Source organism: Brachycentrus maculatus, unplaced genomic scaffold (assembly GCF_059751285.1).
Source record: "Brachycentrus maculatus isolate JH-2025_06_01 unplaced genomic scaffold, ASM5975128v1 h1tg000087l, whole genome shotgun sequence".
In the NCBI taxonomy this organism is placed as follows: Eukaryota; Metazoa; Arthropoda; class Insecta; order Trichoptera; family Brachycentridae; genus Brachycentrus; species Brachycentrus maculatus.
In genome coordinates this window covers 1,744,305-1,761,467 of record NW_028280841.1, presented here as the reverse complement: position 1 = coordinate 1,761,467, position 17,163 = coordinate 1,744,305, and the positions used below count along the sequence as shown (strand labels likewise).

At 31.7% G+C, this 17,163-nt stretch overlaps 1 protein-coding gene across 4 annotated transcripts in view; it reads right to left on the bottom strand.

Moving 5' to 3' along the window:
* LOC148310829 (uncharacterized) overlaps window positions 1–17,163 on the bottom strand; it is a 252,951-nt gene that overhangs the window by 101,975 nt on the left and 133,813 nt on the right. For all 4 annotated transcript variants that reach the window (XM_088257843.1, XM_088257842.1, XM_088257845.1 and 1 more), the window contains exon 4: window positions 16,008–16,182. In XM_088257843.1, coding sequence (XP_088113969.1) covers window positions 16,008–16,182 — 175 coding nt within the window. The remainder of the gene's footprint in view (window positions 1–16,007; window positions 16,183–17,163) is intronic.

Sequence of the window (17,163 nt, the reverse complement as noted above, 5' to 3'; positions counted from 1 at the left end):
AATAATGATTTGTAGTAGCGTGTAGTTTAACCTTTAGTATACCTATAACCTACATAACGAAGATACCAAGTAGGGTAAGAGCTCCATTGTTAGACAGTCACCCAATTATTGGCATTGCAATTTATGTCTCTAGCCAATTAAGTTCCTAAACTTAAAGATATATCATATTTAAATGCATATATTTCACATTTTGGCGATAAATGGATATTACTCCACGAAATGTTATTATTCTTGAATGCTAAAATATACCTCTCTGCAAAGGGTAGACAAAAATCCTTAATTTTCTTAATGATATTAATTTTATACCTCGATCTTCCTTTTTAAGAAATGAATTGGCGTGTATTTTTCGTACAATATGACCAAATTATGGACTCTTAAAATCAAAATTAGATTTTTCTTATTTTATCACTTTTTATACAGAGTAGATTAGTATAATAATAGATATTGCGATTAAATTATCACTTAATCCAGCTAGTCTTATTTTTTTCGTAGAAAAATAAGGTCATTTAAAAAATATTTATGTTCAGAGATATTAGCAAAATTACTAAAAAATAAGTAGCTACACTCTAATTCAAATGTTTTTTTAGGTTCAATAATAGATTTTTAGTTGCTGCCTACTGAAGTTATCGTATTTAATCCAAAATATGTATAAAATAACAAAAGTGGTTAAAAAGGAATAAAAATTGTAATAGAATTTAGAAAATGGTAACGTTTTTCAAAAATAATATCTATTTTATGTGTTTTTTTTATTGAAAGATTAAACTACATAAGAAAAATTAGTGAATAATTAGATATATTCTCCATACGTACTCGTATACGAGTATAGATACCCTTTCCTGTGTTCATACCCTCTAGGGAGGCAAGGGATAGTAATGACGATGAAGCCTCAAGATATCTAATTGCATGAATATGGAGTAGCTCTCGCTAATTGGAGCCACTTAAACAAACCTAAAGATGGTATTATATTACATATCATATATTACATCTCATACTTGTATTCTTTCTACAGTTCTGTTGATATTAAGTAACACCACAAAAAACTTTATGAAGAATTAAGATTAAAGTTTAAAAACTTAACAGATCTATTACAAGATTTTATTTGATAAATGTTTATTTAGTAAATATGCGCGTGTATGTAATACTTGAGATAAGAAAAATTAACTAATAAACACAAATTATTATATAATATATTGACGTGCGTTTCGGTACCTTATAAAATTGCATTTTTAAAATATGTGTGACTTTATTTTGGGGTACAAAAACTAGGAAATTTCGAAATCAATTATTTCAAGTTAGCCACACAACATTTAAAAAATATTTGCTGGTCAGTAAATGCGATTATTTTTTTTTCAAACATCTCACATTCTTCTAAAATTAAATTTCAACTTGGCTTATTTAAGTATCACCTACTTTTAAAAACTACCCAGAGACATAAAAATGACGTTGAAAATGACATTTAATTACGCGTCATATACATACAAGTGGTATTTTCTATTATTAAGTTCTTTATAATTCAAATTAAATTTCAAAAATAACTTTTGAATTAATTTTTTTTAGAGGATTCAAAAATAACATTAATTTTTTTAGAGTTATTTATGAAAATTTAAGACTGGGCCTAAAGTCACGTATATTTTTTCATAAAAAAAATACCGAATACCCTTTTTGGACTAAAGTCTTAAATTGTGTAAAGCAAACATTTTTTAACTGCAAAAATCACACGTATTTTTATACAAATTTAGAAAAATACAAAGTAAATATAGTTGAATATCCATAAATGACAAAAATAATCACAAATTAAAAAAAAAAACTTTTTTACGTATTCTGAAATGTATTCAGGTCTTAATTAATCCTGAAAACTACTTTCCATTCCAAAAAAGAAGATCACTTACTTGGGATACATCCTCTGCAATCCCAAATGCGATCTCATCCAATTAATTATGAATGGAAAAAAACGAGTGGGAGGAAAAAGTAGGAGACATTAGTAATTGGGCTGGATTCCCACCGAAAGAACTATTAAGATAGCGAACGACTAATTTTATGGGTGCAATGTGATTAGTATTATATATACCTCGGATACTAATTCCGACTTACCTATGTTACATCATATAGAAGCAATATAAGTGGAATAAAAAAGGCCATTGCCGCCTCCGTAGTGTAATGGTCGGCACGCTCAGCTACCGTACTGGAGATCCCGAGTTCGATTCCCAGGGGGGTCAAAGAAATATATGTGATTTTTTCACTGTAATATTTATTCAATATTACCCTGGACTGGTACCTGAAGCGGAGGACTGATCACCAGGATATATCAACGGTCAAAAAACACTGCATTTATAAGATGAAGTGCCCCATGCAATATCGGGTGCAGATGAGGGTTTGAATGAAGAAGAAGAAGAAAAAAATCAGAGCATCTTGAGTGTGTCCAGATAAATCAGTATTATACCTCGGATACTAATTCTGACTAACCTATGTTACATTTTAGAGAGCAATAGAGATAAAAGTGGGAAAAAAAATCACAACATTTTGATTGCATCCAAATACTTGTTCACAAATCTAGGTTTCTCCAGTCAGAAGATATTTTAAATTTTTAACACAAAGAAGAATATGGTAAGCTTGGTATTTACAGGGCCATAAGCGTTGTATTTTAAATAAATGAGGGAAGATTTATTTATAATATTTGTATTCCAGCATTAGTCTTCTACCTAAATAATAATACATTTCAAAAAGCTTTTAGTTTTTCACGAACAGAATATTTATTTATGCTCTTTATATGAAAACGTTTTTCATGGAAATTAAGCTTATAATAGAAAATGCGTATTTATTCACCTACGCAAAAAAAAAACATTTGAGAATTTTTTAGATGTCTTACAAATAAAACCCTAAACTAAAATCGTCAACCTTTTAAAGAATTATTTTTTGATTTCTCGGAAATAATATAACAGTTTGATAAGTAGACTAAACATCTTTTAGCAAGTACAATGGTTCGAGCAGCTTCAGGAAGTGTTATACTGCACTAGAACTTCTGTCATTGTTACCTAGAACTATTCGGGAGTCCTACATTATATTACGGTATGTTTATGCATAACATTGTTCTTGGATAGGTAATTACAGGAAATGACTTCGTAATTCCTCGTTGTTTAATTTTAACGGCTACCATTAAAGGAGTGGCTAAGGAAACTAGTGTATTATGAAGATTTTGTTTGATGCAAGTTCTCGTACATTCAAATTAATTTAGAGAAACATGTCATGCATTGTACGCAGTACCTACTCCGGGAAAATGTAAAGGGAAGTAAGTCGGTAAAAGATGGTTATGCGAAAATTCAAACCGATTAAGGTGTGTAGTAATGAAGTGTAAATTCACAGCATTTTGAGTGTATCCAAATACATGTTCACAAAATCTAAATTATCTCCAATTACAAGAGTTATTTTTATATTATTAAAAAAAGACAATATTTTATTTAATAATGTGAAACTCTTTCATTTTATTAATAAAAGAGTTTCTGCTCAATAAAAAGCTTCTTTTCATCTCATCAATTGATGTCTCTCGTGAAGTTCTAGTGATTCAAAAATAATGTTACGAAATTGGTTAATGTATATAGAACTTCCAAGAATTTTAGTAGTGTGGTTGTCAATAATAGGTTGAATTGGTGAATGTAACACGTGTGAAAAGTGATCACTTAAACCAGCCTATGACGGTCGTCAGCCCCGTAAATGCCTGGACTTCCATATTCTTCTTCATCTTTGATGAGATGTCAAAAAATAATATGAGGTGTAAATTTATTAATGCAATAAATTATAAATGAATAGATTTACAGCAAAGGCAGTCACTTTGCTGTAAATCTATTCATTTTGAATTTAGGTTTTACATGGTAAATACCTATGTACCAATATTTCTTAAAACCTATCATGACACGTGTTTCGATGCATTCCGCATCATTTTCAACACCGTATATAAAGCTACGTTTAAATTGTAGATTTGTGTCCTTGGGATGTTGAAGATTGAAGAGGGGGTATTTTTATCAGTGGGTACATAGACAATAGGGGGTAGCTTTAGTCATCGTCATATTGTTAATTAAGGGTATATTATAATTTATATTTTTGAGAATTTTTATTGTTTCAACATGTTGTAGTTTGTGACTATTCGTATTAATAATTTTTGGGATTTCTACGTTCTTGTTGTTATAAATGTCACAATGGTTTTTCAGAAATAGTGATATTTACCCAGTTAAACTTAAATTACAAATAGAAATACTAAGTTACTTTTAATACAATATGTGAAACATTATTATGTTTGTTATTTTTTTTCCAACAACTACAAAACAATATGGTGCAGACATACAGTATTTGTCCCGATAAAGAGACAGGTGCGACCCAAATCTGACATAAAGATTATACTGCCTCTTAAAACAGATATACAAATTTTAGAAAATTGAGTAATATCTATCTGATTCTTGTATAATTGTACATGTGCATGGTATAATTGTAAATGCAAGTGTGTAAAATTATCTCTTAAACCAGTCCACAACAAGTCGTTAGCCGCATAAATATTCAGACCCCTTATCTTCATTTTAATAAACTTCTTCATCTTTTTTGAAGTAAAAATATAAATCCTGAAAAACTACTGGTTTCAAAGTACCAACATTTGTATGTAGTATTATTCAAGACAGTGATAATTTCATTCATCATGTTTTATTTGTCCTTCTCATAGAAGAGAAGTTTTCGATGAGTAAATAACGTTGTACGAATTAAGAGTCTATACGTACTGCAAGGAAGGTGGAACGTGAGTATAGTTGTGAGTAGGTATAGAGCCAGTCGACAGTTTATGTAGACTAAAGGAAGGTGCAGACACGAGGACGGAATAAAATAGCGAGCATTAGCAATTATAATTCCTGGCGAAGCTTAGGGATTCCGCTGCACGGAATATTCTGCAGGAAACTCTCTCGATTTATACTCCGAGTCCTGTTCAAATGTAACCCTGACTTATAGATTCAACCTTCGGAGGTAACTAATCCTAATAACGTGTTATTTTATATAAAATGATTTTATAAAATGATCAGTCAATATATATTTATGAATATACATATATGTTAACAATATCGATGAATTAGCCTTTAATATATATTATTGTATTGTATTGTAATTTTCTAATTCATTAATCGCCTCCATAATGGTCAGCACGCTCGGCTACCGTTCTGGAGGTCCTGGGTTCGATGATTCCCAGGGGGAGATCAAATAAATTAAAGTGATTTTTTCACTCTAATATTTATTAAATATCACCCTGGACTGGTACCTGGAGCTGAGGGCTGATCACCTTTCCTTCGTTTGTTAACGATCAAGATAACACTGCGTATATAATGCAGTGGCCTATGCACCAATAGGGTGTGGATAAGGGTTTAATATGTGCTATTCTGTTGAATTCAATGTACGTAAGGTAGAGAAAAGCAACTGAGATGGTATGGGAGCATAGGACGCAGAAAACGTTATCATATTTTGAACCAGTCAATCACCATGGATTCTCCTCGAAAGACATCTAGAAGATGACCAAAAAAAGGTAATAGGTAAAAGGCATATATAAATGTACATATAAATATCAATATATAGGGGTAGGTAGAGAGGATGGAACGCCACACTCTTCTGTCCTGACATACACTCCTCGCTTCCTTTGATCCATACATCTAGTCATACATGCCCTCTGATTACGCAGACTTTCGACACCACCAGATTTTAGGTTCTGATTGATCTGATCGTGCCAAGTCTTTTTCGGTCATTCTCGTTTCGCCATTCGCCATATATACATTCTTAGTGATTCTCTCGTGCTCCATTCGCTTCACATAAGCACACGAATAATTATTTGCTGTCCATTCCATTATTCGCAAAAAATCAAGAAAAATTGCATTTTTTTTTCTGCTCTAAGCTTACTGCTTCTTTCGAGAGAGGTGTCAATATGATGACAATAAACCTTAGAATATGAGGCGGTATGAGGCATCCTCCATATACACGGTGAGCACATAAGGTATGCGAACGTAGAGAGAAGACGTGGGGGTATTATGGGATAGCGCCTGTTCGCCTTAAAATAATGGTAATAAAGCAATGCCGAAGCCTCGCCTGCTCCGGGATCGAATTATAGCCAGCCAATGCAGGTGATTCCAGATTCTTCAAGTTTTCCCTGCTACTTACGTATATCTTAACTCGTCAAAACTATTGAAAATTCGTTTTAAAGTTACAATATCTACACTTTTACATATCATATTTTGGTAACTAAAAAAACAAAAGCAAAAAAACAAATATTATAATATAATTAATATGTAACATTGTTTTAAAATCACCTCAAATATAAAATATACAAAAACTAATAACGAAAAAAAATATTATATTTTTACAAAATAAATCTGAGGTATATATATATTTTCACGCCTTTATACCGACTTCACAATCATAAGCACAAGAAAAAGTCAATATTTCTATTTTAGGAGCATTTATCATATATGGAGTTGGTTTTATATGATTAAGATATATTTAGACATGTGGAACGAATGATCGAGGAAAGAACGTTAGAACAAATTTATTGAAAAAGGACCAGAGGAAAACCGATGAAAATTTGGCATGATCAGTATGTCGAATACTTGAAAGCAGTCGGGGTTAGGAGTCGAAATAATGTATAGGGATATCGGCGTGTATGTATAGGGAAGTGCAAGAATGTGGAAGAGGCGAAGAATGTTTGCAAAGACGGAATAGTAAGGCGTTCTATTCTCTTTGCCTACCACTGCAGAGAAGCTGCGTTATGGTTAATTAGTTGTATATTTAGAATAGACTGAAATAACTGTGCACAATTTTTTTTTTCAATATGGGTAACCCGAAATAAGGAATGTGAGGAAAAAAATTGCATGTAAATAGTCAGTATTTTATGAAAGGTAATTTTTTAAGTAATTCATTTAAGGATCATATAAAGATTCCGCGAATTTGATACGGTGCCCTATGAGCCATTAAATGTGGTAAAGAGTAATAGTATATATAGAACTGACAAAAAAATGTACCCTAACTAACTAACTAACCATCACGCCGCTTCCCCGCAGGGGTAGGCAGAGTCAATCGAACGCCACACCACTCTGTCTTTGCAAACATTCTTTGCCTCTTCTACATTCATGCATCGCCTCATACATACCCGACGATCATTACGATTCCTGACCCGGCCGGTTTCAAGTATTTGACATACCTGATTGTGCCAAGTTTTCCTCGGTCGTCCTCTGCTTCTTTTTCCAACTTCATTCGCCTCATAAATTTGTTTAACCGTTCTTTCTTCAATCATACGCTCCACATGTCCAAACCATCTCAACACACCTTTCTTAATTTTATCGATAAGACCAATTGTCAACAAATTAAGAAGATGATGGAAAATATCCTCCAAAACAAACACCTTATTATAAAGTTAAAAAGAATATAAGGCAAAAAAGGAGAAGGAAGACCAAGAGAAAGTAATAAAGACCATCTAAAACTCTAATCGAGTAAAAATCAGGTAAAATATAATATATAAAAAATCAGGCCGTGGACAGAGAACGGTACTTCGACAAACAAAACCTTCAGACGCTCAACAAGGAAATATTTTCCAATAGGTTTATCAAATATTTATTTTTCAATTTTATAAATGAAATCCATGTGTATTTTAAAGGAAAAAAATGTTTACTGAACCCACATCGCACCGCTTTCGTGTAGCTTTGGAGAATCAACTCGGATATAAAATATAATTCCCTAAATGTGATGCTATTTTCCCCAAACCTTTGCAAACAATATTCCAATACATAATACCTATCCTTCCATACATCCTTTGTGCTGTTTCATTCGATATATTTTATTTACATACGTCTATGTGGCCAAGAGAAAACTGATCTATGTGCAATATTTAGCCAAAATATTATCTATACCTCGGAACACATTTAAAAAGAAAATATTTTCTAGTGCCCAATATACAAATATATATAACTTGTTTTTTATTCATCTGGTACTTTTAAAATATTCGTAAAAGATAATAACGATTTACATATTTTAAGTGATATTAAAAAAAAATAAAAAAATAACCCAATTGAGAATTTTTGCCTTTGAAATTATTCATATGAGAGTCTTGAGATAGTTTAAAAAAATATGTAAATACATTGTTAAGTCAACTATTATCATTCATTACTTTCATTATAAAATTATTTCAAAAGTTTATCCACTGTTTTTTTTTAAAGATTAAAAATATTTACATATACAAATTTGAATATTCTAAAGACGTTTAATTATTTAAATCTTCATTCAATATAATTTTGTGCCTATCTTGTTAAATGGCGATGCATATTTAAGAGACGGTAGTGAACAATAAGTAAAGCAATATGTACGAAAAATTTACTTTTAAACATAGTTTCAATTATTGTCTTAAAAATAATATATGACTGTTTACCTCTCAGAGGCTAGCCCCTATACATTCACATGGAAAATATAAATAGGCAACCATCCAGAAACCAGAAATTCAATAATAATATTCATGATATCACAAAAGGACCGCATACTGTGTCATTTTGATACTAACGGAGGGTTTGCAATACACAGCACACATTTCCTGACTGGTTTCACACTTAATTTAATTTGAAAAGCAGCCAACCTAAGTAATGTGGGCATTCTCGAGTAATCAAAGATGTTGAAAAACAGTTTCTTTCATATTACACTGCCTGGTTAAGAAAGGCCTTTGTGGCGATGTAAAAAAAGTCATTCTTATTCTAATCCTTTGAATCAAAAGTATTAACTTGATCTTTAATTGCAAAAAGGCTATATAATCAATTTATAAATCAGGTACTAAAAAAATTATGAATTTAAAGTTCTAGCATCAATTCTATAGAAAATAGAAACATAAGTATGAAAATATATAACGGAAAAATATGGAATAAAGTATCAATTAAAATATTGATTTGGCGTTAAATTTGCAGAAATCCATATTGTTTTTTTTAAATATTGAAATCAAAACACTGATTTGGGTCTACCAAGGTATAAATTTCATATTTTTAAAACATAAAAAATTAAATAAAATTCTTACAATAGTTTAGCGTGAACTACAAAAGTTTGATAATACTCTGTATTTTAAGTTGTTTATTTTATTTTCGAAAAACACAAAAAAAATATCGTGACAATTGTTTCACCTTGTTAAAGCATTATCAAACTACTGTGGTTAAGGTGAAATAACTGTCACGAATTTTTAACTTTATGTTTGAAAAAAATATACAAATATATACTCATATATACAAGTTAGTAGACTGAAATCAACGTTTTGATTTAAATATATGAAATATTTAGTATGAAGTTTAAAAAAATAATTGATATGTTATTCAGAATTTGGGATATGGGACATAGTACATTACGATCGCCAACAAACTATGGTATTAAGATGTTTCATATTCAGATAAAACGTCCTCTGTAAGGAAATTTATTTTTCTGTATGTAAAAAGTATCGAGTTTTGAAGGAATAATCACACACGTGTGGAGGTGTGGAGGTGTGGAGGTGTGGAGGTGTGGAGGTGTGGAGGTGTGGAGGTGGGAGGGGAGATAGAGCCTCCGGCGTAGAAGCCATTTCAGGGAGCATTTTCTCACTACTATCCCATTATAAGGAATGGAATCCTATTCAGAATGGAATATTGTATTTCTAGTTTGGTTACGATATATGCGAAGATAAATGTATATTTTGTATGTATGAATATAAAGCTTTGTTACAATAGGGACTGATATCCTTTCCCTTTGTCTAAATGCAATGATTCAATTTGTGAATTCAGGAATACGATGAGAGGAAAATTGCTTTATGTTTCAACAGGTTTTTCTATTAGAAATTTCGCCATTTGAAATGTTAAATTAAAATGTTTTGAAAAAAAAAATATAATGAATTATTGTATACGTAATAAAACTAATTAAACATTTTATTCATTGACATATTTATGTTATTTTTTTACCCCTACCCACTCGATTATGATGCATAGGGCACTGACTTAGACGGAAGGGGAGTTAACTTAATCATAAATCATCAAGTGAGGTAATCGGTTTGCCCTCCAGATTCCTCGATTAAAAAATGGAATCATTTTTTTGGGTCAGCTTATGTTATATGCAAGCCACTGGAAATTTGAGGAAAATTTTCGTTTTCGCTGCTAAAAACTATACTGTGAAAGATTACATAAAATATTTTACAAATTAAAATTACCTGCATTCAATAATTGTTTAAATTCAACAAACATTTTTCAGATTTCCGACCAATATAAAATGTGTATTAAATTAAATATCATTTTATTTATTTGTTGACTAAGTGTTTATTTTGTAAAACTCCAGACCTGAATTTCAAATATTTAAATTAAACACTCATTTAAGTAGACTGAAATCAGTGTTTGATTTAAATATTTCAAGTATAAATCATTTTACTCGCTGAAAATCTCAAATACAAGCAAAATCTATACTAGAATTGCAAATATTAAAGGAATGATAAACGACCGTGACGATTGACATAGTAATTTTCCTAATATTTGCTGTTTTTCACTGTGTCTAAATAAAAGTAGAAAAATTTTATTAAAAAAACGAATAATCAATTTCCTTTTTTAATAATACTTAGTTTAAATAAATATTTTATTAAATGATTCGGCAGTCATTTTGTAGTAAAATTTATTCATTTTAAATTAAGTTTTACTTCGTGAATACCACTATTTCTTAAAATTCATTATGACACTTTTCGATACATTCCGCATCATTTTGTATGGTGTTTGTAAATGACGCAGAATGCATCAAAACTCATGTCACAATAGATTTAAAAAAAGGTATTTATTAGGTAAAACTTTAATTTAACTTTAAACAATTCTCTTTAAAATAAAAGCACGCTTTTGTAATTTCTTGTTTGAGAAGCGACTAGTTTGCGAAATATTCTTAAGTAATTGGGTGGAGATACCAAAAGCGAACACAGAAAAAAAGAACAAATTTCTAAGAAATATTGTAACAGTTTTCTAAGTAGGTCACCCTCTTAAAAGAACTTATCTTTGGAAACGAACACTCGTTCAAAGACGCCTTTAAAATTTGGTACGAAAAGCGTAGTGAAAGAAATAGTGCATTGAAATGAAAAATTCCGAGAAACATTTATGAAAAGAAAGTTAATATTATTATGAACCTATGTCAAAGCCGGCTGTACTATAGGAAATTTTCAATTTCTTTTAAAAGCAAAAACGTTTATATAAAATAAAAATATACGAAACATTTTACTTTTCATTTATAAAGAGAGGATTCGTTTTTATCATTAAAATTCAAACCATTACAAAAAATCGTAATAAAGCGTAGTAGTGACATCAGCATGCATTGAACAACTAGAGGTAACTACATGTTGACTTGGAATTTACATTATGGATAATGATTACTGTGTAAGTATTTCGTACTGGAAGCGGGAACTGACGGGACTGGGAACGTTTATGCACTAGTATTAACGGCATTGGTGCCTACCAACTTATCAAATTACAAACGTTATCTATATAAATAAAAATGATAATGTTCATTTGTTCAAAATCATAAAATCTATACAATGTATTCACCGATTGCTTTGAAATGTTGACACAATGTTGTAATTGAATACGCGCGTGTTCGTATCATATTAATACTACAATATCTATCATATTATCAGATAGATATTTTAGTAATATGTGGACAGGTTATAAATAATTTTTAAGAAAACATTTTTTTTACCACAATGGTGCCGCCATCTATTGAATGTCATAGCAATACACGCAATACTAAATATTACTCATTGTGGATAGCATGCTTCTTGAAAACTGATAAAATATCGAGTACCAATATGAATTGTGATATTAAACATATTAGAAATGTCTGCTTTCCCTTTACTTTCTTTTCCATTTAACCAGACTGAACCGCTCCAACGCGTGGTCGGGTACAGTTAGTTATCTAATTGATTGATTCCGATGTCATTTTTATAAACAATAATTTTTACCAAATGCAAAAAATAAATCAAATATATCAGAGAAAGTCTCCTTGTCATACTCCGCGCTTTGATTGATGCTGCTAGACTCATGTTTAAAAAAAATGTTTCACAAAGTTTTGAAAAAGAACTCATTCGTGTTCAGAGAACTTACTGTATCACCTGTATGTAATATACCTATATATCAATGCGGACACTTAGTAGTTGCGTGATTAAGGTTTACGCGTGATCATTACTCAACGTCATGTTGTTCTCGAATAAAGCCTGTACGGGTTACCCAATATTCCCATCAAAATATTCAAATTTTCTGGTTTCACCTTGAAAATATGATTTTTTGAATAATGGCCATAGTGATGAAATTATATTAAAATAAATCAGGATACACCAAAGAGCGCGTCAGTTTAGCCTTTTAATTTCTGATCATTCAAAAATTACACTTGATACTAAGGGGAAGGGGTACCAAAACACCCCGTTTCGTAATTGTATGGAAATTGTAGTACACAGCTTGCAGCAAATACTAACTCACGCCAACTGAGTCATAGGGATACCACGTCTGTACCAACGCGCCGTCATACAACGACTGTGTGCGGGTAGCGGGAAACTAGATCAAACAAAAGCCGAGTAGTTTAGTTGTTTCACTCTCTCGTAATAGTCGTACCATATTTATTAGAGTGAAAGGAATAACATATCGCTAACAGGTAAAAAAAAATATGTGCTGATATATAAGTACGTAAATCTCGCGGTACCAACTGATTATGATTTTTATCAAAAACAATATTTAGAAACATTTAAAAAATTGAAATAAAAACCCTAAAAACTGAAGCGCCGGGTGGATTGAATGATTTCATAAAATTAGCGATCGGGTCATCACTACTTCGATCAGATTTGGTGCCCTTGGCACCATTTAGGTACGGATAAAAGTATGAAGTAATGTATAACATATGAAATATGGTTGTGAGTGAGTATTAGTGTGTGTCGTACATCTCAAACGCTAAGTGAAATTTTTCTGACATCTCAACATAAATGAAGAAGAATATGGAAGTCAGGGCATTTACAGGGACTACAACCTGTCATGGGCTGGTTAAGTAATCACTTTACACACGTGTAAAATTCTCTATTCTACGTATGACAGTTGGCTGTTATGAAATCAATGATGAGAAAATCATGAGATGGATCCTACATCTGTGGTTTTCAATCATGGGTAGAATGATGAATCTTACACGTGTGTAAAATAACTCCTTAGTGGAGAAATCTAGATTTATGATCAAGTATTTGGATTCACTCAATATGTTATCTTACATGAAATCCCTAAAAATAAAAATAAATGTTTCGGAAAAAATATATTTATATAACATATGAATGGTTTGTCTGTTTTATTAACGTTAAACTTTTTATATGTCTTGTACTGTTGAGAACAGAATCGAGTCTGGCAGACGCAGACGTCGCGGCCGCGTGGTCGGTGTGATCGATGGTAGTCTAGAGTCCAGAGTTCTGACCCTTCAAGTGTGGGTGATGGATGAGGCTCCTGACAACCCGAGGAAACTTTATTTCAGCTTCTGACGTTTTCTTTTTTGAAACTGGAATCCGGTGCACTCATTTATATTTTTTGCTGAAAGGATTGCCTTCTCGGAACATCTGAATGTCAAATCTCGCAAGTTTGAAAATCGAAATAGAGTAAGATTGAAATTAAGTAAGGTCGTAAGAGCTGGAATGCTCACACTTTCAGCTTCATTCATAGGAAAATTAAGAAGAATATAATCTTTACTCATTTAATGTGTGTATATATATATATATATATATATATATATATATATATATATATATATATATATATATATATATATATATATATATATATATATATATATATATATATATATATATATATATATATATATATATATATATATATATATATATATATATATATATATATATATATATATATATATATATATATATATATATATATATATATATATATATATATATATATATATATATATATGTATATGTATATATATATATATATATATATATATGTGTGTGTGTGTGTGTATACGTGTGTATATATAAAAATAAAATCTCAGCTCATGGCGCCACACACAGCCATATGCAAATGGTAAAAATTTGTGTGATATGGATGTTCAATTATGGGTGTTCAATAACGCTACACAAGTGTATAAAGTGATCACTTAAGGCGAATCCTAGGTCGTAAGTCTTGGGATGCTCAGGCTTCTTTTTTCATATACAAAAAGAAACGATAAATGTTTTATCTCAAGTTGAGACACCTATAATATTTCGTATTCTTAGGGTGAATAATCCTGAGTCTGATTATAAATTGTAAGATTTTTCTTTCGAGTTAATTTCAAACGTGAAATGAAATTCGGATACAAGATTGTTGCTTTTCCATTATTCGTATCACAATGAAGCAAATGGAGGAATCGCGGAATTTAAAATGAAATTGTATCCGTCAGCTGTAATATAATTACGCGAAGTCTGTTTTAGTAATTAGTGGCTTCTTGTTGTGGTAGAATAGTCCAGGGTAACTCAATACACGGTCTTGTCTCTAGCATAATGGAGTCAGTACAATCTTCGTTGGTTGCGATTAGTATGGGAGATGCGCTACAGCGAGTATCAGAAGGCACTAAATTAATTAATTTCCCAAGAAAGTACGCCGTGAAGGCAGGTGGAATGCAATTTCAAACATTAATAATAAAAAAATATAAAAAATAAACAATTCGATATTTTAATACAATTTATGTTTGGGCGTAGATTTTTTCGATTATTGGTATTCAATAAATACAGTTTTGATATTTGAAAATTGTTGAAAGAAGACTTATGAGATACACCCATATAATAATAAATTTATTTTATTTCTAGTAACAATAAAAGGTCGTAAGCCATCGGTGTGATAAATGTCCATTATAGTATAAAATTAGCGAATTCTAAAAATAATTACAAATGGCAATGTTCCTTGATTCTAATTTTAGGTTTCTCGTAGTTCGGACAATGCATTTTTAACACAATATCCACAAGAAATTATTAACGCCGCTTTTTTCCGATATATTAACTCATGATTTTGAGCAATCGAGTATTTCACCTCAATTAATATTAGTAAAAAAAAGTTTTTAAATATCTGTTTGTATTTACACTCGGTGACGAGAAATCTGTAGCTCTTAAAACTAATCGTGTTTATTTTAATAAAATCGAAAAGTGGTCTAAAAATATTACAATCATTATATTTTTCCATAAAGCTAATGCCAAATGTAACAATAATGGTTTGTTAATCTTCTAAAAAAAATATTTTATTTTATGAAAATATAAATCAGTCATTTAATGTGTGTTAATCTTTTCTATCAAATGAGCTAATAAAGTGTAAAAAGTTCACAAATGTTGTATTTTAATTTGGTGTTATGGTAATATCACACTCTCCTTGTCATTCATCGTTCACTCTGTACTAAACCACCTAAAAACTCTACTTCACGATAACCGGTTTAAAAATATTCGATTATCAAGTCAGCTTTAGACTCTATATAGTATACCTGTTGACCTGACGATGAAATGGTCATTTCTCATTAGGTAGTCGTGAAAAAGAGTAATTAATTATTACACGTGAGTATTGAAGTATTACAGTAGAGTATTTAAGTAGTTGGGTTATATATCCAAAATAAAACAAGGTTTTTGTTGGATTGAATTCTACATTTATTTGTGAATATCTTAATACGTGACGCGTTTCGTCTTCTTAGGACATTATCAAACAAAGAGTGTTTGATAATGTCCTAAGAAAACGAAACGCGTCACATGTTAAGATATACATAAATACATGTAGAATTCAATCCAACAAAAATCTTGTTTTATTTTGGATATTATTACCCAACAATTCAATATGGATTTCTACCTACTGTCTGCAGTTACAATAAATGAGTATTTAAGTATTATGTGAACGCTGAATGATCCGGTCGGAGCGAGGGTTGTAGCATCGAGAGATGTCGGATGGAGAAGTTAGTAGGTATGCTGTCAGGTAGCTTACCGGCAGCGTGCAGCGTGGCCAGCAGGTCGGCCAGCAGCGCGGGGTCCTGGCAGGCCACGGCCACCTCGCCCGCGCCGCGCAGCTGCAGCGCCACGCCGCCCTCGCCGCCCGCCGCGCCGCACATGAGCACCGCGCGCGGCCGCAGCGCGCCGAGACCCAGGCGCGCCCCAGACACCTGCAACACAACACACCGCACAGTTAGACTAGCACCGACTCTGGATGATCGCGGGAAGTCAGCAGACGTGATCTTCGTTTATAAATTGTATATGTTTCAGAGTTATCACCAGGACAACTGACACCTTAGCGCTTCCCACAAGTAGAACAAACTCTAAACAAGGTTCCTATATTTATCATTCATCAAAATTGGTCAACGATGAATATGAAAATGTTGATATGCTCAACTCGACATTGTCAGCACTGAGATCGCTTACATTGCAGGTCGATATTCATCTCGTGGTGTGTCATGCTAATGTACATAATTTTCAATTTTTGTGCAGCTTATAATTTGAATAGTTTTTTTAAAAATCTTATTTCTACCATATCTCCTATGACTGAGGGTGGCGACTGCCGGATTGATTTATTCGAATGCTAAAATATTATTTCTTTGGCAAACTACATTTATCCACTATTTGGTGAAAAAATCATTGTATTTTTCGACATTTCATCAAAGATGAAGAAGAATATGGAAGTCTGGGCATTTCGGCTGTCCAAATTAAAAACACAGTAAGGGACATTTTTTTGTAGTAGGTTAGTAAGTAGACTCTACTTGGTCCAAAAATGCAAAAAAAACCTACTACAAAAAATGTCCCTTATTGTGTTTTAAATTTGGACAGCCGTTTTACGGGGCTGACGACCATCATAGGCTGGTGTGAGTGATCACTTTACATTTTTTTTAAATCTGGGTATTTACGGTCGTCAGCCCCGTAAATGCCCAGACTTCCATATTCTTCTTCATCTTTGATGAGGTGTCAAAAAATAATATGAAAATAACTCCTGTAATTGGAGAAAATCCAGATTTTGTGAACAAGTATGTGGACACACTCAAAATGTTGTAAAAGTATCATTGAGTGACTACCGCGTTGTCGGCCACCGTTCCTTTCTTTCTCATTTTTGTATCCAGATTTTAGTTGAAACTCCAGAACTTTTCTTCCTGACT